The 25725-nt window shown below is 44.6% G+C and overlaps 1 protein-coding gene across 3 annotated transcripts in view; it reads right to left on the bottom strand.

Moving 5' to 3' along the window:
- The window catches only part of LOC137333812 (cadherin-5-like), a 116891-nt gene that overhangs the window by 27277 nt on the left and 63889 nt on the right, over window positions 1-25725 (bottom strand). For 2 of the 3 annotated variants that reach the window (XM_067998167.1, XM_067998168.1), the window contains exon 2: window positions 7894-8065. In XM_067998167.1, the coding sequence (XP_067854268.1) occupies window positions 7894-8065 (172 nt within the window). Of the gene's footprint in view, window positions 1-7893; window positions 8066-11961; window positions 11991-25725 lie in introns of those variants that run through there. The other variant, XM_067998169.1, reaches the window with a different exon arrangement.

Genomic DNA, 25725 nt, shown 5'->3' with positions numbered 1-25725 from the left:
CTTGGCCCATATCCCTCTATACCCATCTTACCCATGTAAATAGAATCATAGAAGTTTTATGGTCATAAGGTCAGAAATGGGGATGTTTGCTGATGACTGCACAGTGTTCAGTTCCATTCGCAACCCCTCAAATAATGAAGCAGTCCGAGCCCGCATGCAGCAAGACCTGGACAACATCCAGGCTTGGGCTCATAAGTGCCAAGTAACATTCGCGCCAGATAAGTGCCAGGCAATGACCATCTCCAACAAGAGAGAGTCTAACCACCTCCCCTTGACATTCAACGGCATTACCATCGCCGAATCCCCCACCATCAACATCCTGGGGGTCAGAAACCTAACTGGACCAGCCATATAAATACTGTGGCTACGAGAGCAGGTCAGAGGCTGGGTATTCTGCGGTGAGTGACTCACCTCCTGACTCCCCAAAGCCTTTCCACCATCTACAAGGCACAAGTCAGGAGTGTGATGGAATACTCTCCACTTGCTTGGATGAGTGCAGCTCTAACAACACTCAAGAAGCTCGACACCATCCAAGATAAAGCAGCCCGCTTGATTGGCACCCAATCCACCACCCTAAACATTCACTCCCTTCACCACCGGCGCACTGTGGCTGCAGTGTGTACCATCCACAGGATGCACTGCAGCAACTCGCCAAGGCTTCTTCGACAGCACCTCCCAAACCCGCGACCTCTACCACCTAGAAGGACAAGAGCAGCAGGCACATGGGAACAACACCACCTGCACGTTCCCCTCCAAGTCACACATCATCCCGACTTGAAAATATATCACCGTTCCTTCATCGTCGCTGGGTCAAAATCCTGGAACTCCCTTCCTAACAGCACTGTGGGAGAACCGTCACCACACGGACTGCAGCGGTTCAAGATGGCGGCTCACCACCACCTTCTCGAGGGCAATTAGGGATGGGCAATAAATGCTGGCCTTGCCAGTGATGCCCACATCCCATGAACAAATAAAAAAAAAAATTCCCTCCCTAAAGCTCTCCTCCTTTAAGATGCTACTTAAAACCAACCTCTTTGACCAAAGTATTGGTCACTTTTCCTTGTGAGGCTTGGCGTCAAATTCTGTTTGAAGCGCCTTGGGCCGTTTTACTATGTTAAAGGTGCTATATAAATGCAAGTTGTTGTTGCTGTTGAATCTGGGTTTTTGCTTCTCCCAGGAGATCACATGGCTTCCGGGTAGGGTGGGGAGGGTATGTATTGTGATGCTCAAGGCATCACAGTTGTGTGGGACAGGCTAAATGAACCAGAGGGTCTTTCCCTGTCCGGCATTGTCCACCATGGTCGCATAGCTGTCTCGTGACCTCTTCCTTTGCTGCTTTGGGTCCAGTCACGAAGAAGTCCAGGAGAGCCTCCTGAGGTGATTTGCTCGCATGATGTCCCTCTTGCACCCCCATGTGGGGGAAGTATCTCACCTCCATCACGTCCTCATGTCACAGCCAAGATTGAGAATTCTCAATGTGGAGAATCGTGGATGTGCCAGCGCAGTGACTATTCTATTCAACTGGCATCCATGGAGTCATGAGTTCAAGACCCACCATGCCAAGTTGTGCAATTGAATTCAATACATCTGGCAATGCTGGTAATGCACTCAACTGGTTCATAATGAGAAGGGTTCCTGCCACCACTTACCTAGTCTGGCCTACATAGGGCTCCAGTCCATTGGCTTTGTCCTCCCCTTTTCCCTGGTCCTGTACTTGCTTATAAACTGCTAAATCTCTAACTGCTTCCAGTTCTGATGAAAGGTCATCGACCTGAAACGTTAACTCTGTTTCTCTCTCCACGGATGTTTTTTTTTATTCGTTCATGGGATGTGGGCGTCGCTGGCGAGGCCGGCACTTATTGCCCATCCCTAATTGCCCTTGAGAAGGTGGTGGTGAGCCGCCTTCTTGAACCGCTGCAGTCCGTGTGGTGAAGGTTCTCCCACAGTGCTGTTCGGAAGGGAGTTCCAGGATTTTGACCCAGCGACGATGAAGGAACGGCCGATATATTTCCAAGTCGGGATGGTGTGTGACTTGGAGGGGAACGTGCAGGTGGTGTTGTTCCCATGTGCCTGGTGTTCTTGTCCCTCTAGGTGGTAGAGGTCGCGGGTTTGGGAGGTGCTGTCAAAGAAGCCTTGGCGAGTTGCTGCAGTGCATCCTGTGGATGGTACACACTGCAGGCACTGTGCGCCGGTGGTGAAGGGAGTGAATGTTTAGACTGTTGCCTGACCTGCTGAGCTTTTGCAGCACTTTCTGTTATTGTTCCAGTCCACACTATGTGATTGACTCTTAATGCCACCCTGAGCTGAATTTTAGCTTGAGTAGCAAATGATTGCTTCTAGATGAAGGCTCACTACAATGGATGGCCCCAACCAGCACTGGCTCATTCTGAGGTCAGTCCCACGTTCTATTATCACTCTGTTGGTACACCAATGTGTGGCGTCATTATGCCTCTCAATGCAACTCCCCCCCACCCCCTAATTTTCTTCCCTTTTCTCGTGAGGGTGCTGCCTCATATCACAAAGTCGGGCGCAACGATGCCAGTGCCCTCTGGTATCTTGTGTGAGTCAGTGCTGCATCGCGGTACAGTGCCTCCATAGTTATTGCAAAACTATTCTCTGATGTGTTTGACTATTTCCACTGGAGCAGGGAAGGCGAAGAGGAGATTTAATAGGAGGTTTTTAAAATCATGCAGGGTCTTAATAGGGTGAATAGAGAAAGACTGTTTTCTCTGATTGTGAGTCGGTGACCAAGGGGTCATAAATTTAAAGTTGTCAATAAAAAAAAACTGAGGAGAGAGATTAGGAGAAATTTCCTTACAGAGAGAGATCGAAGCAGAGAGCATTGCAACTTCGAAGGGGAAGTTGGTTAAATATTTGAAACAGAGAGAGATACAGGGCTATGTGGAGGCAGCAGGGCAATGGGATTATTTTTGGATTGCCCTAGCGAAGAGCCAGTACAGACAACGATGGGCCAAATGGTCCATTTTGTGATGTAGATTTCTATGGTACTGTGACCCTATAGGAAGATGATAGAGAAAGTCCAACTATTTCTAGATTTAGTTCTCAGTCCCACTTTTTTACGAAGCTGTTTGTGTTGTTGACGTGCAGATCATTTTCAGTAGTGTGTACTTTTCTCTTTCCTTTCAGATCCTGTATGATCTTCATTGTTAACTATTTAATTTGCATTTTGTGGAATGTCTATATTACGGACACTGTACTGACTGCATTGTTTATTTTTTCAGTGCTCACAAACCCCTAGACTGCATTCCTAGTGATCCCAAAAATGCCTTAATGCTCCCAGGCCCTGAAACATCCCACCCCCACTCCCACATTTCCCCAAAACACTATCCCCAGATCCCATGATCTTGCCCCAGTGTTTCTAGAACTTCCCTCTTCTATGTTCCAGGAATACTGTAAGCCCCCAGAGGTCCAGGGGCCTAGGACCCTTCAATAAAACTGTTAGACCCTAAGACCTCCCCCCTCCCCCCCATCCCAGTAGAGCGAGACCTCCTGTTCCTTCCCATTGCTTCTGGTTCCAGGGTCACTCCCCACGCTCATGAGTCAGTGTCTCAGTAATACTCCTTGGCATCACACCAATGTTCTAATAACAGTAATTGAACAATGGGAAGCCTTCCAGGAGGAGTTGGTTCGGATACAGAGTAGACTCATCCCTATGAGGGGGAAAGGAAGGGCATCCACAGCTAGAGCTCCCTGGATGACTAAAGATATAGAGATTAAAATGAAACAGAAAAAGGAGACTTATGATGAATGTAAGGTTCATAATACAGTAGAGAACCAGGCTGAGTAGGATCTGGAATGCACTGCCCGAGGGGGTGGTGGAGGCAGATTCAATCGTGGCCTTCAAAAGAGAACTGGATAAGTACTTGAAAGGAAAAAATTTGCAGCGCCACGGGGATAAGGCAGGGGAGTGGGACTAGCTGGTGGATTGCTCTTGCATAGAGCCAGCATGGACTCGATGGGCCAAATGGCCTCCTTCCGTGTTGTGTTTGATTAACTTGCTTAGAATTATAGAAGTTTATGGCACAGAAAGAGGCCATTCGGTCCATCGTGTCTTAGCCGGTTGAAAAAGAGTTATTCAGCCTAATCCCACTTTCCAGCACTTGGTCCGTAGCCCTGTAGGTTACGGCACCTCAAGTGCACATCCAAGTAATTTTTAAATGAGTTGAGGGTTTCTGCCTCTATCACCCTTTCAGGCAGTGAGTTCCAGACCCCCACCACCCTCTGGGTGAAAAGAAATTCTCCTCAACTCCCCTCTAATCCTTTCTATGATTCTATTCTAATACAGGAAGTTCAGAGGAGATCTAAGAAAGGGAATAAGGGGGCAAAGAGAGAGGATGAGAATAGATTAGTGGCTAACATAAAAGGATACCCAAAAGTTTTTTACAAACATGTAAATAGTAAAAAGGCAGTCAATGGAAGGGTGGGACCGATTCGGGACAAAAAAGGAGATCTTCTTGGGGAGGCAGAGGTACTAAACGAATACTTTGCATCCGTCTTCACTAGAGAAGAGGATGCTGCCATTGTAGCAGTAAAGGAGGAGGTAGCAGCGATATTGGATAGGATAAAAATAGATAAAGAGGAGGTACTTAAAAGATTGGCAGTGCTTAAAGTAGATAAGTCCCCTGATCCAGTTGGGAGGCATCCGAGGTTACTGAGGGAAGGAAGGGTGGAAATTGCGGAGGCTCTGGCCACAATATTTCAATCCTACTTAGATGTGGGGTCGGTGTTGGAGGACTGAAGGATTGCAAATGCTACACCCCTGTTTAAAAAAGGGGAGAGTGATAAACCCGGCAACTACAGGCCAGTCAGCCTAACGTCGGTGGTGGGGAAACTTTTAGAGACAATAATCCGGGACAAAATTAATTGGCATTTGGAAAAGTATGGGCTAATAAATGAAAGTAAGCACAGATTTGTTAAAAGAAAATTGTGTTTGATTAACTTGCTTAGCATCATAGAATCATAGAAGTTTATGGCACAGAAAGAGGCCATTTGGCCCATCGTGTCTTTGCCGGTTGAAAAAGAGCTATCCAGCCTAATCCCACTTTCCAGCTCTTGGTCTGTAGCCCTGTAGGTTACGGCACTTCAAGTGCATTTCCAAGTACTTTTTAAATGAGTTGAGGGTTTCTGCCTCTATCATCCTTTCAGGCAGTGAGTTCCAGACCCCCACCATCCTCTGGGTGAAAAAATTTCTCCTCAACTCCCCTCTAATCCTTCTACCGATTACTTTAAATCTATGCCCCCGGTTATTGACCTCTCTGCTAAGGGAAATAGGTCCTTCCTATCCACTCTATCTAGGCCTCTCACAATTTTATACACCTCAATTAAATCTCCCCTCAGCCTCCTTTGTTCCAAAGAAAACAACCCCAGCCTATCCAATCTTTCCTCATAGCTAAAATTCTCCAGTCCTGACAACATCCTCGTAAATCTCCTCTGTACCCTCTCTAGTGCAATCACATCCTTCCTGTAATGTGGTGACCAGAACTGTACGCAGTACTCACTCTGTGACCTAACTAGTGTTTTATACAGTTCCAGCAAAACCTCCCTGCTCTTATATTCTATACCTCAGCTAATAAAGGAAAGTATCCCGTATGCCTTTTTAACCACCTTATCTATCTGTCCTGCTACCTTCAGGGATCTGTGGACATGCACTCCAAGGTCCCTCACTTCCTCTACATTTTTCAGTATCCTCCCATTTATTGTGTATTCCCTTGCCTTGTTTGCCCTCCCCAAATGCATTACCTCACACTTCTCAGGATTGAATTCCCTTTGCCATTTTTCTACCCTCCTGACCAGTTCTTTGATATCTTCCGGCAGTCTATAGTTTTCTTTCTCACTATCCAACACATGGCCAATTTTTGTATCATCTGCAAACTTCTTAATCTCGCCCCCTACATTTAAGTCTAAATCATTGATATATACCACAAGAATTGAGCCCTGTGGAACCCCACTGGAAATAGTCACGTGCTTGAGTTTTTTGATGACGTTAGGAAGCGGGTGATGAGGGTTGTGTGGTTGATGTATATTTGGACTTTCAAAAGGCATTTGATAAAGTACTACATAATAGACATGTTATCAAAATTAAAGCCCATGGAATTAAAGGGACAGTGGCAGAGTGGGTACAAAATTGGCTAGGAGACAGAAAGCAGAGAGTAGTGGTGAACGGTTGTTTTTCAGACCGGAGGTGTTCCCCAGGGGTTAGTATTAGGACCACTGATCTTTTTGATATATATTAATGACCTGGACTTGGATATAGAGGGTATCATTTCAAAGTTTGCAGATGACACGAAACTCGGAAATGTAGTAAACAATGTGGAGGATAGTGACAGACTTCAGGAGGACAGAGACAGACTGGTGAAATGGGCAGACACAAGGCAGATAGAATTTAACGCAGAGAAGTGTGAAGTGATGCATTTTGGTAAGAAGAATGAGAAGAGGCAATATAAACTAAATGGTACAATTTTAAAGGGGGTGCAGGAACAGAGAGACCTGGGGGTGTATGCACACAAATCTTTGAAGGTGGCAGGACAAGTTGAGAAGGCTGTTAAAAAGGCATACGGGATACTGGGCTTTATTAATAGAGGCATAGAGTACAAAAGCAAGGAAGTTATGTTAAACCTTTAGAAAACACTGGTTAGGCCTCAGGTGGAGTATTGTGTTCAATTCTGGGCACCACACTTTAGGAAGGATGTTAGGGCCTTGGAGAGGGTGCAGAAGAGATTTACTAGAATAGTACCAGGGATGAGGGACTTCAGTTATGTGGAGAGACTGGAGAAGCTGGGATTGTTCTTCTTAGAACAGAGAAGGTTAAGGGAAGATTTGATAGGGGTGTTCAAAATCAAAATCATGAACGGTTATGACAGAGTAAATACGGAGAAATTATTTCCAGTGGCAGAAGGGTCGGTAACCAAAGGACACAGATTTAAGTTGATCGGCAAAAGAACCAGAGGGGAGATGAGGAAACATTTTTTTATGCAGCGAGTTGTTATGATCTGGAATGCGCTGCCTGAAAGGGCGGTGGAAGCAGATTCAACAATAACTTTCAAAAGGGAATTGGATAAATACTTGATGGGGAAAGATTTGGAGGACTATGGGGAAAGATTTGCAGGAAAGGGGAATGGGACTCATTGGCTAGCTCTTTCAAAGAGCCGGCACAGGCACGATGGGCCAAAGGGCCTCCTTCTGTACTGTACCTACTATGATGATACTAGGAGAGTATGAAAAACCACCCACTCAACAGGAGACGCAACACCATAGAGAGCTGCCAGTCATGAAGATAAATGGGGGCATTTGGATTTGAGCCCATGGCTCCCCGCCCTGTGCGTTTGGATTTCAGTCGAGATTCTCAGTGCGTCCCCATAGGGAAAGATAGAGTAAGAAAGAAAGGACTTGCATTTATACAGCGCCATTCATGACTTCAGCACGTCCCAAAGTGCCTTATAGCCAATGAAGTACATTTGAAGTTCTTTTGTAGGAAACGCGGCAGCCAATTTGCGCACAGCAAGCTCCCACAAACAGCAATGTGATAATGACCAGATAATTTGTTTTAGTGATGTTGGTTGAGGGATAAATCTTGGCCAGGCCACTGGGGAGAACTCCCCTGCTCTTCGGAATAGTGTCTCGGGAACTTTTATGTCCACCTGGGAGAGCAGATGGGACCTCGGTTTAACATCTCATCCGAAAGACGTCACCTCCAACAGTGCAGCACTCCCTCAGTACTGGCACCTGGAGTGTCAGCCTCAACTTTGTGCTCAAGTATCTGGAGTAAGCCTCAAGCTCACAACCTTCAGAGTCAGAGGAACCCTCGGTATTTGGTAGCCGGCAAAAGCCTGGGAGCAGGAAGGGGAATGACGTAAAACATTGAGATAATCTTACCTTTCCAATTTGTTTAGGCTTAGATGCCTCCTCCCAACAGTGCAGCTGGTTCCAGATCCAGTCCGATTGAGGGTCACTGCTGTTGCCTTTTCCACTGGGCCTTACTTGTGCTGCACAAGTCACACTGTTGATCACCAGCAACAATGAGAGTATCGTTCTGAACATGTTGGACCTGTAACCCAAACCAAAGTATATTTCATTTCATCCTGTTGGCTTAATATACACAAATTATTATAGGCGACAATAGTCCTTGGACTTGGTTCTAGGGAATGAGGCGGGCCAAGTGCAGCAAGTGGGGAGCAGCGATCATAGTATCATAAGGTTTAGATTAGCTACGGAAAAGGACACTCTAAAGTAAAAATACTCAATTGGAGGAGGGCCAATTTCAGTGGGATGAGAACAGATCTGGCCCGGGTAAATTGGAATCAAAGATTGGCAGGAAAAATTGTAATTGAACAATGGGCGGCCTTTAAAGGGGAGATGGTTCGGGTACAGTCTAGGCACATTCCCACGAGGGAGAAAGGTAGTGCAATTAAAGCCAGAGCTCCCTGGATGATGAAGTAAGATAGAGATAGAGTAAGATGAAGCAGAAAAAGGGGTGTATGACAGATGTCAGATTGACAACACAAGTGAGAACCAGGCAGAATATAGAAAGTTCAGAGACATGAAAAAGGAAATAAGAGGGGCAAAGAGAGAATATGAGGATAGACTGGCGGCCAACATAAAAGGGAATCCAAAAGTCTTCTTCAAGCCTTTAAATAGTAAATGGGTAGTAAGAGGAAGGGTGGGGCTGTTTAGGGACCATAAAGGAGATCTACTCATGGAGGCAGAGGGGATGGCCGAGGTACTAAATGAGTACTTTGCATCTGCCTTTACCAAGGAAGAAGATGCTGACAGAGTCTCAGTAAAGGAAGATATAGTTGAGATACTGGATGGGCTAAAAATTGATAAAGAAGAGGTACTAGAAAGGCTAGCTGTATTTAAAATAGATAAGTCATCCAGTCCAGATGGGATGCATCCTAGGTTGCTGAGGGAAGTAAGGGTGGAAATTGCGGAGGTACTGGCCATAATCTTCCAAACATCCTTAGATGTAGGGGTGGTGCCAGAGGACTGGAGAATTGCAAATGTTACACCTTTGTTCAAAAAGGGTGTAAGGATAAACCCAGCAACTACAGGCCAGTCAGTTTAACCTCAGTGGTGGGGAAACTTTTAGAATCGATAATCAGGGACAGAATTAACAGTCACTTGGACGAGTGCAGATTGATTAGGGAAAGCCAGCACGGATTTGTCAAAGGCAAATCGCGTTTAACTAAACTGATAGAGTTTTTTGATGAGGTAACAGAGAGGGTAGATGAGGGCAATGCAGTTGATGTGGTGTATATGGACTTTCAAAAGGCGTTTAATACAGTGCCGCATGGTAGGCTTATCATCAAGATTGCGGTCCATGGAATAAAGGGGGCAGTAGCAACATGGATACAGAATTGGCTAAGGGACAGGAAACAGAGAGCGGTGGTGAATGGTTGTTTTTCGGACTGGAGGGAGGTGTACAGTGGTGTTCCCCAGGGGTCGGTACTAGGACCACTGCTTTTCTTGATATATATTAATGACTTGGACTTGGGTGTACAGGGCACAATTTCCAAATTTGCAGATGACACAAAACTTGGAAGGTTAGTATAAAGTGAGGAGGATAGTGACAGACTTCAAGAGGATATAGACAGGCTGGTGGCATGGGTGGACACGTGGCAGATGAAATTTAATGCAGAAAAATGCGAGGTGATACATTTCAGTAGGAAGAATGAGGAGAGGCAATATAAACTAGAGGGCACAATTCTAAAAGGGGTACAGGAACAGAGCGATCTGGGGGTATATGTGCACAAATCGCTGAAGGTGACAGGGCAGGTTGAGGAAGCAGTTAAAAAAGCATACGGGATCCTGGGCTTTATAAATAGAGGCATAGAGAACAAAAGTATGGAAGTCATGATGAACCTTTATAAAACACTGGTTTGGCCACAACTGGAGTATTGTGTCCAGTTCTGGGCACCGCACTTTAGGAAAGAAGTGAAGGCCTTAGAGAGGGAGCAGAAGAGATTTACTCAAATGATTCCAGGGATGAGAGGCTTTGGTTACATGGATGGACTGGAGAAGCTGGGGTTGTTCTCCTTGGAACAGAGACGGTTGTGAGGAGATTTGATCGAGGTATTCAAAATCATAAAGGGTCTAGACAGAGTAGATAGAGAGAAACTATTCCTATTGGCGGAAGGGTCAAGAACCAGAGGGCATAGATTTAAGGTGATTGGCAAAAGAACCAAGGGTGACATGAGGAAAAACGTTTTTACGCAGTGAGTGGTTAGGATCTGGAATGCACTGCCCGAGGGGGTGGTGGAGGCAGATTCAATCATGGCCTTCAAAAGGGAACTGGATAGGTTCTTGAAACTAAAAAATTTGCAGGGCTACAGGGATAGGGCGGGGGAGTGGGACTAGCTGGATTGCTCTTGCATAGAGCCGGCACGGACTCGATGGGCTGAATGGCCTCCTTCCGTGCTGTAACCTTTCTATGATTCTATCTATGATTCTACAGAGTGAGGGTAATATTATGACTATCCCAGTGCTCTCCTGACCGACCTCCCACCTTCCACCCTCCATAAACTTCAGTTCATCCAAAACTCTGCTGCCCCGTACCCTAACTTGCGCCAAATCCCCCTCACCCATCACCCACTGTGCTCACTGACCTACATTGGCTCCCAGTCTGGCAACACTTCGAATCTAAAATTCTCATCCTTGTGTTCAAATCCCTCCGTGGCCTCACCCCTCCCTATCTCTGTAACCACCTCCAGCCCTACAACCCTCCGAGATCTCTGCGCTCCTCTGATTCTGGCCTCCTGCGCTTTCTCGATTTTAATCGCTCCACCATTGGTGGTCGAGCATTCAGCTGCCTAGTCCCTAAGCTACGGAATTCCCTCCCTAAACCTCTCCGCCTCTCTCTCCTCCTTTAAGATGCTCCTTAAAACCTACCTCTTTGACCAAATTTTTGGTCACCTGTCCTAATATCTCCTTATGTTACTCGGTGTCAAATTTTGTTTGATAATCGCTCCTGTGAAGCGCCTTGGGTCGTTTCACTATGTTAAAGGCGCTATATCAATGCAAGTTATTGTTGTTGCACAACAGAAGATTTGAAAAATAAATTTGCTGATGCTTCAAGCAGTAACTCATTGAACTGCCAATCGGGGGTCAGGGGTGGGGGAGGGTCGAGGGTCAGGGGTGGGGGATGGGAGCCCTGGTTTGTAGCCCGGCCTAACCAACATTCAATCTCAGACGCAGTCTATGAGTGAGTTTTGCCAGTTAATGGAGTTAACAAATCGCATTGATTCAGGTCCTTTGCTCGTTACCATGTAATTCAAGTTCCTTCACCAACTCCCTCGAGTGTGATTTCCTCCGGGGCCCACAAAGATAGACCCCTTTCAAAATGGCATGGGCTGCATCGCAGGTGTTAAGGGGGGGGGGTGGGGGCGGGGCGGGGATGAGACCGAACCCCATTTCGAGGCTGTTATCGCCCCATTAATGCCAGGCGAAGGCGGGCAGAATGGACCCCTTAAAGTCAGACACATTTCGAAACTGTACTGCTGTCCATAGGTTAACTGTGCCAATCGGTTGAGTGCAGTGTTAAGTGCTGGGTCAATGGACATTTCATGGAATCATAGAAGGATGCAGCACAGAAGGAGGCCATTCAGGCCATCATGCCTGTTCCAGCTCTTTGAAAGAGCTATCCAATTAGTCCCACTCCCCCCATCTCTTTCTCCATAGCCCTGCAAAAATTATTTATCCAATTTCCTTTTGAAAGTTATTATTGAATCTGCTTCCACCGCCCTTTCAGGCAGCGCATTCCAGATCATCTCCCCTCTGATTCTTTCGGAGGCTTTTAATGCAGTTGCATTAAGCGATTAATGCCAACACATTCTGTTAAGCTTCATTCCTCTCTCTCCTTTTCACAAGATTTGAGATACAGCTTTTGAGAGAAAAAAAATCACACTAACCTGTAACTGAAACGGGAAAAACAAAAATCACACTTACTGCCTCTAACCGCCTCAGTTTTAGTGGGATGACGCAGCATTAAAACTGAAGCCCTCAGTTTGATGTCCTGAAATAGGTTCTGTTCTTTGAACACACCCTTCCTGCCATTTAGCTGGAGAAAAACTCTGGTGAGTTCCTTATCAGCCATTCCTTCCCACTGGAATTGTCCGTGTGTTTCGGGAAAAGGTCAATTTCTTCCATTGAGATACCAAAGTGAAGGGTCAAGGTTTACAGTGCAGGAGACGGCCTCTTAATTGTTTTCAGTGTGGATTTTTGGGGAGTTTATTGCTGGGCAGAGTAAAATCTGACCAGAGAGAAAGACTTGCATTTATAGTGTCCTTCAGAAATGTGCTCCACAAACAAGTGGTGAATTCCCCATGGTCTTGCCTACGCCCAGTTAGTGAAGATAAGTCATTTTATACACAAGAATATGACAATATGAAACTCAGTGGGTAGTCCTCTTGCCTCTGAGTCAGTAGGTCGTGGGTTCAATTCCCACTCCTGAGACTTGAGCACATAATCCAGGCTGATGCTCCCAGTGCGGTACAGTGGGAGTGCTGCACTGTCGGAGGTGCCGTCTTTCGGATGAGACGTTACACCGAGACCCCCCCCTGCCCTCTCAGGTGGACGTAAAAGATCCCACGGCCACTATTTCGAAGAGGGGTCTGGACAATATTTACCCCTCAACCAACATCACAAAGAAAACACCAGTTTATCTGGTTATTTATCGCATTGCTGTTTGTGGGACCTTGCTGTGCGCAAATTGGCTGCCGCGTTTCCTACATTACAATAGTGACTACACTTCAAAAATACTTCATTGGCTGTAAAGTGCTTTGGGATGCCCTGAGGTTGTGAATGACGCTCTGTAAATGCAAGTTCTTTTCAGGTGTGAATCCTCCACGAGAGGTCTGGTGAAAGGTTCTAATGAAGGGGCTTCACCGAGACATTGATCTATCATCCGACCTTTCTAGCATGTCCCATTTTTATTTCGGTCCCGTATTAGGCCAGTTGAGGGCAAGGTGAAACATCTAAAGCAGCGGAAGACACAGAGCAGTAGGTCGATGGGATTAGTTTTGCATTGATCAAGCAAAGAGCTGATAGAGATACAATGGACCAAGTGATCGCCTTCTGTGCCGTGAACCTTTATGTACTCACCAGCTGACTCTGCACCTTGAACTCAATTTTACCTTTATAAGACAAATTATATTAAGCCGAATATTTGATTGGTATGTCCTGTCGTTGATCAGTACTAATTAACAAAATAAGCTTGACTCTCCAAAGTGTCATAGGGAACATAGGAACAGGAGTAGGCCATTCAGCCCCTTGTGCCTGCTCCGCCATTTGATAAGATCATGGCTGATCTGTGATCTAACTCCATATACCTGCCTTTGGCCCATATCCCTTGATACCTTTGATTGCCGAAAAGCTATCTATCTCAGATTTAAATTTAGCAATTGAGCTAGCGTCAATTGCCGTTTGCGGAAGAGAGTTCAATTTAACGATGTCTTGTCAGCTTGGTACAATTGGGGCACTCTCTCCTTTAGTTGTGGTTTCGTTTCAAGTTACAGATTTAAGGTGATCGGCAAAAGAACCAGAGGCAACATGAGGAAATGTTTTTCTACACAGTGAGTTGTTCTGATCTGGAATGCGCTGCCTGAAAGGGCGGTGGAAGCAGATTCAATAATAACTTTCAAAAGGGAATTGGATAAATACTTGAAGGGAAAACATTTACAGGGCTATGGGGAAAGAGCAGGTGAATGGGACTAATTGGATAGCTCTTTCAAAGTAGTTACATAGAATGTACAGCACAGGAACAGGCCATTTGGCTCAACAGGTCTATGCCAGTGTTTATGCTCCACACGAGCCTCTTCCCTCCCTACTTCATCTCACCCTATCCCCATAACCTTCTATTCCTTTTTCCCCCATGTGTTTATCGAGCTTCCCCTTAAATGCATCTACACTATTCGCCTCAACTACTCCTTGTGGTAGTGAGTTCCACATTCTCACCACTCTCTGGGTAAAAAAGTTTCTCCTGAATGCCCTATTGGATTTATTAATGACTATCTTATATTTATGGCCCCCTAGTTCTGGTCTCTCCCACAAGTGGAAACATCTTCTCCACATTTACCCTATCAAACTCTTTCTTAATCTTAAAGACCTCTATCAGGTCACCCCTCAGTCTTCTCTTTTCTAGAGAAAAGAGCCCCAGTCTGCTCAATCTCTCAGTTCTGGTATCATCCTAGTAAATCTTTTTTTCACCTTCTCCAGTGCTCTATATCCCTTTTATAAGATGAAGACCAGACTGTTCAAAGTATTCCAAATGTGGTCGAACCAAGGTTCTATACAAGTTTAATATAACTTCTCTGCTTTTCAATTCTATCCCTCTAGAAATGAACCCCAGTGCTTGGTTTGCTTTTTTTTTAATGGCCCTTTTAACCTGCGTCACTACTTTTAGTGATTTGTGAATCTGTACCCCCAGATCCCTCTGCTCCTCTACCCCATTTAGACTCCTATTATCCAAGCAGTATGTGGCTTCCTTATTCTTCCTACCAAAATGTAATATCTCACTTTTCTATATTGAAATTCATTTGCCAATTACACACCCATTCTGCAAGTTTATTAATGTCTTCCTGTATTTTGTCGCTGTCCTCCTCGGTATTAACCACACCCCCCAATTTGGTGTCGTCCACAAATTTTGAAATTATACTTCCAATTCCCAAATTGTTTCTGTAAATGGTGAACAACAGTGGTCCCAGCACCAATCCCTGTGGAACACCACTTCCCACCGTTTGCCAGTCTGAGTAAGTACCTTTAACCCCTACTCTCTGTTTTCTGTTTTGTAGCCAGTTTGCTATCCATTCTGCTACTTGTCCCCTGACTCCATAGGCTCTGATCTTAGTCATGAGTCTATTATGCGGTACCTTATCGAAGGCCTTTTGAAAATCCAAATATATTACATCTACTGCATTGTCCTTGTCTTCCCTTTCTGTTACTTCCTCAAAGAATTCAAAAGATTAGTCAAGCATGACCTTCCCTTTTGAAATCCGTGCTGACTATTCTTTATTATATTTTTGGTTTCTAGATGTTTTTCTATTACATCTTTGAGTAAAGGTTCCATTATCTTTCCTACCACCGACGTTAAGCTAATTGGGCTATAGTTCCCTGGACTGGTTCTATCCCCCTTTTTAAATATGGGAATCACATTAGCTGTCCGCCAGTCCTCTGGCACTATTCCCTTTTCTAATGATTTTTTTAATATATATGTAATAGTGCCTCTGCTATCTCTTCCCTAACTTCTTTTAATATATGCGGATGCAATCCATTTGGACCAGGGGTTTCATCCTCTCTTAAGTTTGATTAGCTTATTAATTATCTCCCCCCTTTCTATCTTAATATCATTATATCTTTTTTGATCTCCTCTTCTTGCCCACCATGTTAGTCTCCCTGGTAAATACTGAGGCAAAGTAATTATTTAATATTTCTGCCATTTCGCTGTCATTACCTGAGTTTATCGTATATATCTCTTAGCCTATCCCTATCCTGATTTTTCTTTTGTTATTTATGCGTTTGGAGAATAATTTACTATTTCTTTTTATATTCCTTGATAATTTAATTTCATAGTTTCTCTTTGCCTTCTGAATTGTTTTTCTAAATTCTTTCCTCACCTTTCCGTATTCCCTTTTGTCATCCTCTCCTTTGTTGTCTATGGACTCAGTGGATGCCTTTTTCTTTCGTTTCAATTTTGCCCTTATTTCTCTGTTTATTCATGATGTATCATTACTGGCTAGTTTGTTCTTGCTTTTTAGTGGGATATATTTCTCCTGGACGCTATTGATCACTGTTTTAAATGTTTCCCATTGCTGTTCCATTTCTTTGTTTATCAGTAAATTTTTCCAGTTTATTTTCCCTAGTTCCATTCTCATCCCCTGAAAGTCAGTTTGTTTCCAATTTGTTACTTTGGTCTTTGTTTTACTTACGTCCTTCTCAATCTTTATCTTAAGGTAAAGTTTTAGTTGAGGCGAACAGAATAGATGTATTTAAGGGGAAGCTCGATAAGCACATGAGGGAGAAAGGAATAGAAGGATATGCTGATAGGGTGAGATGAAGAGACGTGAGAGAAGGCTTGTGTGGAGCATAAACATCGGAATAGACCAGTTGGGCCGAATGGCCTGTTTCTATGCTGTACATTCTATGTAATTCTATGTAAGGCTTTAGCAGTTTTGATATTAAATAGATCTAAACTGCTTTCAAAGTAAGGGCAGTAGTGGTGTTATTGTGGAAACATATTGAGTAAAACATTGAGTTCGTGTTGGGTGTTTGTGTAGAATTTTCACAGTGTCGTTCTGGCAGCTCTGGACAGATTATCCAAAGGCCCCTTCTCTTCGAGCTTTGTTCAGAAACCTCTCGCCACAGTAACCGTTGATAAGTGCTTCGCGCAATATTATTGAAAAATCAAGGAAGTAGATAACAGCTCTGGGTCTGATCTTGAGTCATCAGGGTCCCGCCCCTCAGGCGAGGCAAACTCTTTCAATTTGAAAGTTCGCCAAAAAGATCAGAATCTCGACAGGTTCTTGTCATCCAGATTACCCGGAATGTCAACATTTGTGAGAATCGTTCAACCAGAGCAATTGACCAAATCGTCCAATGATAATCTGTTTTAGATGTTGGATGAGGGGTAAATATTGGACACTGGGGAGAACTCCCCTGCTGTTCTTCAAAATAGTGGCATGGGATCTTTAACATCCACCTGAGAGGGCAGACGGGGCCTTGGTTTAACATCTCATCCGAAAGCTGGGACTACCAGGCATCCAACATTCTGAAATCAGGTCGGGAGGAAAATCCACCCCAATGATGCACAGTCGCTCTGTCTGCAGGGACTTGCCAACTTTGCACTCATATCCCCCAATTTTGGAGTTTAAACAACAACTACTTGTATTTATATAGTAACTTTAGCACAGTAAAACCTCCCAAGGCCCTTCACAGGCACGTAATCAGACAAAATTTTACACTGAGCCACATAAGGAGATATTGGGACAGGTGACCAAAAGCTTGGTCAAAGAGGTAGATTTTAAGGAGCGTCTTAAAGGAGGAGAGAGAGGTGGAGAGGTTTAGGGAGGGAATTCCAGAGCTTAGGGCCCAGGCAGCTGAAGGCACGGCCGCCAATGGTGGAGCGACGAAAATCAGGGAAGCGCAAGAGGCCAGAATTGGAGGAGCGCAGAGATCTCGAAGTGTTGTAGGGGCTGGAGGAGGTTACAGGGATAGGGAGGGGCGAGGCCATGGAGGGATTTGAACACAAGTATGAGAATTTTGAAATCGAGGCGTTGTCGGACCGGGAGCCAATGTAGGTCAGCGAGCACAGGGGTGGTTGACGGGTGAACTTGGTGCGAGTTAGGATACGGGACAGCAGAGTTTTGGATCAGCTCAAGTTTATGGAGGGTGAAGATGGGAGGCCGGCCAGGAGAGCTTTGGAATAAGCCGAGTCTGGAAGTAACAAAAGCATGGATGAGGGTTTCAGCAGCAGAAGGACTGAGGCAAAAAAAAGACTTAAATGATGTCCCCTCATTCTGTTTTTCTCCAGTGAAAGGAGTTTCAGTAATGGCAGCTTCTTCTCATTGCCAATGGATTGGATTCACTGAACATGTTGGAAGGCACTGGTGTGAAGTTTCTTTGCCATTTAAACAAAGGCGCTAAGCCGTTCATTTTAAACAGTTTAGCAACTTCATCAAAACGTTGGCAAGAATTCCCCACTAACGTTGGCAAGAATTCCCCGGACGAGGCTGCGATATGAGTAACCAGCATGCGATATGAGTAACCAGCATGTGTTATCATGCTGGTTACTCATATCGCAGCCTCGTCCGGAACCCCTAAGAGTTTTGTGCTCCAGAATCATTGCTGAGAATTGTCGTAACGTCCTTTTAAAATCTGAGTGACAAAACCTGCCCACAAAAAAATCCCAAACTTGGCCCCATCAATAAATTGCACAGTTGAAAAGCATCATAAAATCTTACAGCATAGAATGAGGCCATTTGGCCCATCGTGCCTATGCTGGCTCTATGAAAGATCTATCCAATTAGTCCCATTCCCCTATTCTTTCCCCATAGCCCTGTAAATTTTTTCCCTTCAAGTGTTTATCCAATTCCCTTTTGAAAGTTACTATTGAATCTGCTTCCACCGCCCTTTCAGGCAGCGCATTCCAGATCATAACAACTCGCTGCGTAAAAAAAAATCTCCTCATCTCCCCCTTGGTTCTTTTGCCTGGTTCTTGTTTCAATTTTTAATCAGATGTTCTTGAGATTCCCCATGTACCTGATCGCACTGTTACTAGCAGCCTCACATTGACTGATACATTCTTGAGTTTGCGTTCCCAGCATGTCGTTTTCTATTTATTTATGTTATCGTGGATGACGCTGGCAAGACCTCCCAAACCCATGACCTCCACCACCTAGAAGGACAAGGGCAGCAGGTACATGGGAACAACACCACCTCTAAGTTCCCCTCCAAGTCACACACCATCCCGACTTGGGACATATATCGGCCGTTCCTTCATCATCGCTGGGTCAAAATCCTGGAACTCCCTTCCTAACAGCACTGTGGGAGAACCTTCACCACACGGACTGCAGCGGTTCACGAAGGCAGCTCACCACCACCTTCTCAAGGGGCAACTATGGATGGGCAATAAATACCGGCCTTGCCAGCGACGCCCACATCCTGAGAATTAATTTTAAAAAAGACTGCATTTATTCTCCATTCCTAAGGGATTTCTCTTGCTCTGTAGTGATTACATAGATTTTACAGCACAGAATCAGGCCATTTGGCCCAACTGGTCTCTGCCGGCATTTATGCTCCACAAAAGCCTCCTCTTTCCCTAATTCATCTCACCCTATCAGGATATCCTCCTATTCCTTTCTCCCTCATGTGTTTATCCATCTTCCCCTTAAAGCCATCTATGCTATTTGCCTCAACTACTCCATGTGTTAGTGAGTTCCACATTCTAACCACTCTCTGAGTAAAGAAGTTTCTCGTGAATTCTTTATTGGATTTATTAGTGACTATCTTATATTTATGGTCCCTAGTTTTGGACTCCCCCACAAGTGGAAACATCTTCTCTACGTCTACCCTATCAAAACCTTTCATAATTTTAAAGACCTCTGTTAGGTCACCCCTCAGCCTTCTCTTTTCTGGAGAAAAGAGCCCCAGCCTGTTCAGCCTTTCCAACTTGATTGTCTGTACAACTTGTCAAAGCACTTCAGAGAGGGCATTAAAAGTCAACAACTTAGTGTGAGACTGGAGTCATGTGCAGGCCAGACCGGGTAGGAGTGGCAGGTTCACTTCCTGCAAAAGAATATCAGTGAACCAGTTGGGTTTTTACGACAATCTGGCAGCTTTCACGCTCATTTTTTTCTTAGACGCCAGTCCAAAAAATGATCAGATTTCATAGAATCGTAGAACGGTTCCAGCACAGAGAGAGGCCATTCGGCCCATCGAGTCCATGCCGGTTCTTTGTAACAACAATCCAGTTAGCCCCATTCCCTTGCTCTTTCCCTGTAGCCTTGCAAGTTTTTTCCCTTCAAGTATTTATCCAATTCCTTTTCGAAAGCCACGATTGAACCTGCCTCCACCACCCCCTCGGGCAGTGCATTCCAGATCATAACCACTCGCTGTGTAAAAAAAGATTTTCCTCATGTCGCCTTTGGTTCTTTTGCCAATCACCTTGAATCTGTGTCCTCTGGTTCTCAACCCTTCTGCCAATAGATTCAAGGTGCTCTAAGTTAGAACAAACCCCAGCTTCTCCAGTCTATCCACATAACTGAAGTCCCTCATCCCTGGAACCATTCTAGTATTTATTGAATTCAATGTCACAACTTGCCTCGACTAGCAACGCATAGATTCTGGGGCTGAAATTGATCTACCCTCGTGGCGCAAAATGGGCTCAGAGCAAATCGCCAGCCTGTATTACACCGAGCTTGGGTTCCTTCTCCAAGTCAATGGAAAAGAAATTCGGGTCCGGTGTAAAATGGGCGGCTGATTCGCTGATTTCATGCTACTGATGTAGGGTAATGTCACCCCCTCCGAGTTCAAATCCCATTACAGCAAATTGTATTAAGAAGGCCCTCCACCAGCACCTTCTCCGCGCAAGCAGGGGTGGGGGGCTGCAAATGTGGCACTGCACCCTGAGCACAAAGCTTCGGTCCATAATCTGGGCGCGGTGCAGTACTGCATTTTTGGGGGTGGTGTCCTCTGATGGGGCTAGGCCATACAGGGGTGACGTCAGGAAGCACTTCTTCACACAAAGGGGAGTGGAAATCTGGAACTCTCTCCCCCCAGAAAGCTGTTGAGGAAGTGGGGGGCAAAATTTGAAAACTGAGATTGATAGATTTCTGTTAGGTGAGGGTATTAAGGGGTACGGAACCAAGGCGGGAAGATGGAGTCAAGGTACAAATCATCTATGATCTAATAGAATGCTGAACAGGCTCGAGGGGCTGAATGACCTACTCCTGTTCCAATGTTTCCTAGGTGTCCATTAGATCAGATGTCAAAGCCAAGACTCCCTCTCTCGTGTTTTGTTAAAGATCCCGTGCCGGTATTCAAAGAAGAACAGGAAGATCTCCTGGGGTCCTGGTCAACATTTCTCCCTCAATCTCTCAACCACTAAAACTGGTCGTTCATCTAACATAAGAAACATAAGAAATAGGAGCAGGAGTAGGCCACACGGCCCCTCAATCCTGTTCCGCCATTCATTAAGATCATGGCTGATCTTCAACCTCAACTCCACTTTCTCGCCTGATCCCCATATACCTTGATTCCCCTAGAGTCCAAAAATCTATCGATCTCAGTCTTGAATATATTCAATGACTCAGCATCCACAGCCCTCTGGGGTAGAGAATTCCAAATAGTCACAACCGTCTGAGTGAAGAAATTCCTCCTCATCTCAGTCCTAAATGCCCGACCCCTTATCTTAAGACTATGTCCCCTAATTCAAGACTCTCCAGCCACGGGAAACATCCTCTCAGCATCTACCTTGTCAAGCCCCCTTAGACTCTTACATGTTTCAATGAGATCGCCTCTCATTCTTTTAAACTCCAGAGAGTATAGGCCCATTCTACTCAACCTCTCCTCATAGGACAACCCTCTCATCCCAGGAATCAATCCAGTGAATCTTTGTTGCACCCCCTCTAAGGCAAGTATATCCTTCCTTAGGTAAGGAGACCAAAACTGTACACAGTACTCCAGGTGTGGTCTCACCAAAGCAAAGCTTCCTTACTCTTGTACCCTATTGCTGTTTATGGGATCTTGCTATGTGCCACCTGATTGCTGCATTTGCCTATGTGACAGTGGTGACTATGGTTCAAAATAATTCGATAGATGTGAAGCTTTTTGAGATGTTTCTGAGATGCGGTGATAGGTGTAAATTCTTTCTTTCTATCTTACATTTTATCCATGTTAAGTTCCTCCTGCCATTTTCTTTCCCTTTAAATTAGTTTGTCAAGAGCCCTTTAAATGCTATCAATGTCCCTGACAGGAATCACATGGCCACACACTGTCATCGGCAAAACTAGTCATGTTACCAGATGTACCTCCCCTACATTGTTAATGCAAAGTGTAAAGATTAGGGGCACCGGAATAGACACCAACAGAGCTCTACTAATCACGAGCATGTGAACAGATCTTTGGCCACTTATCAACACTTGCTTTCCGTTGACAAGCTAATTTTCAATCCAGTTAACTAATAACTCCAGGTGCTTCGATCTATCATAAAGGCTTCAGATGTGGAACGTTGCCATGAGAACGGGGTGTGGGAAGGTGGGCTTTTATGTTGCTGTGTCTCTAGCAGCTACACCTCTGCCAATTGCCCCCACCTGAGGCATTTGTCCTCCACTCAGTGTCTTTCTTCCCCCCCCTGTTGACCCTACTGAAATCAGGCGCTCACTGAGCGGGGAAAGTGTAACTTAAGTAAAACCCTAGCTACAATGATTTGATTCCTCTGTGAGTGTTTGTGTTATAATACATCCAACTATAGCTATTGTCCTGGTTCTAATTGTGAGATGGGGGCTATACCGTTTGCTGCGATACATTAAAGAAATTTAGTACAAACAGAAGTGCAATTCTTTTATATCCTTAGAAAGACTACAGGTCCAGGGAATGTTCTGTTTCCTTGGGCTTATTGGTTCTGTTTGTTTTCACAAACACGGATATTACGACAACAACTTGCATTTACATGGTGCCTTCGTCGTAGTAAAATGTCCCAAGAGGCTTCACAGGAGCGTAGTCAGACCATATTTGACAATGAGCCAAAGAAGGAGATATTAGGACAGGTGACCAAAAGCTTGGGTCATGGAGGTAGATTTTAAGGAGCTAAGACGGGACTAATAATCTAGAGAACATGAGTTCAAATCCCCCACCATGGCAGTTTGAGAGTATGAATTCAGTTTAAAAAAAAAATCTTGGAAATAGAAAGCTGGGACCAGTAAAAGTGACCATGAAGCTGTCGCATTGTCATTAAAAACCCAATGGGCTCACTGGTGTCCTTTAGGGAAGGAAACAGAGTGAGAGAGTTGTATCTGAAATAGGGATACCACTTAAAGGAAATCAAGGTCAACAACTTCTTAAACAATGCCCAGCCTTTGAGTATAAAAGGTTGGGAAATGATTCAGTTAAGGAGGGGAGTTTGAGGAGGAAGGGTCTAAGATAATGTCTGGTTTATGGCTGTAAGTAACAACCCATTGGAGGGAGGGGGTGAATAAACTATGCTGGTTTGGATACCATAGTCCGTGTGCCTAATTGACCACTGGATCCTGGGCCTTCATTGGCTTGTTACAGGAAGGAAACCTGCTGTCCGTACCCGGTCTGGGCCTATATGTGACTCCAGTCCCCATGCCAACCTGGTTGACTCTTAACTGCTCTCTGACAGCAAGTCACTCAGTTGTATCAAACCGTGTTTAAGAAGAAGGAGGCCCACCACCACCTTCACAGGGCAACTAGGTCTGAGTAATAAATGCCAGTGATGCCCACATCCCAAGAATGAATGAAATAAATATTGATAACTGCTACAAAAGTGTATTTTTGTCTCACCTATAGCACGATAGCTATACAAAACTCTGGTTAGACCGCACCTGGAGTACTGTGAGCAGTTCTGGGCATCGCACCTTCAGAAAGACATATTGGCCTTGGAGGGAGTGCAGCGTAGGTTTACTAGAATGATACCCGGACTTCAAGGGTTAAGTTACGAGGAGAGATTACACAAATTGGGGTTGTATTCTCTGGAGTTTCGAAGGTTAAGGGGTGATCTGATCGAAGTTTATAAGATATTAAGGGGAACGGATAGGGTGGATAGAGAGAAACTATTTCCGCTGGTTGGGGATTTTAGGAGTAGGGGGCACAGTCTAAAAATTAGAGCCAGACCTTTCAGGAGCGAGATTAGAAAACATTTCTACACACAAAGGGTGGTAGAAGTTTGGAACTCTCTTCTGCAAACGGCAATTGATACTAGCTCAATTGCTAAATTTAAATCTGAGATAGATAGCTTTTTGGCAACCAAAGGTATTAAGGGATATGGGCCAAAGGCAGGTATATGGAGCTAGATCACAGATCAGCCATGATCTTATCAAATGGCGGAGCAGGCACGAGGGGCTGAATGGCCTACTCCTGTTCCTATGTTCCAATATTCCTACGATTGCCCTTTGGGTGTTGTAGATTGAATCTCTATGATTCTCGACACGCCAAATTCCTGGCCTTGACTCGTCTATTGGGGGAGGGGCCAAGTGGAGGTATGTGCTTCCCCACAGGAAGTGAGGGACTTGCTATGGCACACCTAATATGGCAAACCACAGCTTGATCTGAATTTTTGGTGTAAGCTGTTTCAGGATCTGACCTCATCTGAAAAGTCCCCTCTTACACTGCTAAAGATCTTTCCTTAAAGGCGGCACTGTGTGTGTCACCATGATAACGTGCCTTAGAAGCAAGTCTCTGATAAGAATTTCTAGGAACAGGAAAAGAAAGGCTTGAAAGAAAGAAAGAACTTGCATTTCACGACCTCAGGACATCCCAAAGCGCTTTACAGCAAATTATGTACTTTTTGAAGTGTAGTCACTGTTGTAATGTAGGAAACGAAGCAGCCAATTTGCGCACCACAAGATCCCACAAACAACAATATGAAAAATAACCAGATACACTGTTTTTAGTCACATTGGTTGAGGGATAAATATTGGCCAGGGCAAACTCCCGAGATCTTCTTTGAAATAGTGCTGTGGGATCTTTTACATCCACCCATCTCTTCCAAAGGTCAGCACTGCACTGGGAGTATCGACCCTAAATTTTTGTGCTCAAGTGAGATGTGAACCCATGGCCTTTACCGGCTTAGAGGCAAGCGTGCGACCCACTGAGTCACGGCTGATGATAGTAATTTCTTTCTTCCTCATCTCCTTGAGAAGTGTCCTGTTTTAGTCAGCAATCTATTCTTTCTGCTTACTTCCTTTTGCTTTGATTCAGGTTTTTCTTTCCCACAGGAATTTGGAAGCGATCCAACTACAGAATCCGATAAGGCAGCTCCTAGGAGTCGAAGTGGCACTTAGAGAAAGGAATATGAACACAAAGGATCGAGTACTCCCATAGTGCGAGTTTGAGGCTGTAGGGCAATAACCTTCACTTGAAAGTGAGCAGGTTAAAATTTCATCTGCTGTGTATTTCTTTCTATGTTAGAAGTACAAAAAAAGTAGGATTCTGTTTTAATAACTTATTATGCAACATATCCCATTGCAGGGACAGTTAGATTTCCGATATCCCTCAAATTCGTATCTCTCTATATAAAAAAAAATCTTGCAAATAGAATCATAGAATCACACAGTACAGAAGGAGGCCATTCGGCCCATCGTGCCTGTGCCGGCTCTTTGAAAGAGCTATCCCATTAGTCCTACTCCCCTGCTCTTTCCCCATAGTCCTGCAAATTTTTCCTTTACAAGTATTTATTCCATTCCCTTTGAAAGTTATTATTGACTCTGCTTCTCCCACCCTTTCAGGCAGTGTGTTGCAGACCTTAACAACTCACTACGTTTATATAAAAAAAATCCCCTCATCTGCCCTCTTGATCTTTTGCCAATTATTTTAAATCTGTGTCCTCTGATTACCGACCCTCCTGCCAATGGACAAGTTGGCATTTAGTACATGCTTTTCCTCTCACACTTCAGACACCCATTCTTGTCTATATGCAAATTTTGCATCTGATTGGGTCAAATTTGAACAGTGCGAGGCAACGTACCAATCAAGCATGGGAAAAGCAGGCAGATAAACTCCCAAAGATAAACCACTACGAAAACCACCAATCCAGAACGAACAGTCAGGAAAACAGAGAACCAATGAAAACACAGAAAAATATTTTTGAGAACCTTTTCATTCGCCATTTTTGTTTCTCCTATGATTCTAAGTTGCGCTGACTCATGTAAGTCTTCAATTAACTCAGATACACATTGAAATGAAAAGTATCAGCAATACTTAGTGAATATTAAGCACAAAAAAAGCTAATGGAAGCCTGACTGGAAAAAAAAACATTCATTAGGACAGTTACGCTGACGTACTGATCCTTATTGAAGAAAAGAATCTTTGTCATTGGAAACAGTTAGGAGTTGGCTAAGTTCTAGTCACCAGATCGATTGAAGAAAACTGATGTTCCCCTGGTTATTGAAAGCCATCAATGATCCTTCTTTGTGGAAAGATACACAATGCAATCGATCACTGAAGCAATCAACTCAAAGAAAACTTTTTCCTTGTAAA

This window comes from Heptranchias perlo, chromosome 16 (assembly GCF_035084215.1).
Source record: "Heptranchias perlo isolate sHepPer1 chromosome 16, sHepPer1.hap1, whole genome shotgun sequence".
NCBI lineage: Eukaryota > Metazoa > Chordata > Chondrichthyes > Hexanchiformes > Hexanchidae > Heptranchias > Heptranchias perlo.
The sequence above is the reverse complement of the archived record's forward strand: the minus strand, read 5'-3'. Positions and strand labels throughout refer to the sequence as shown.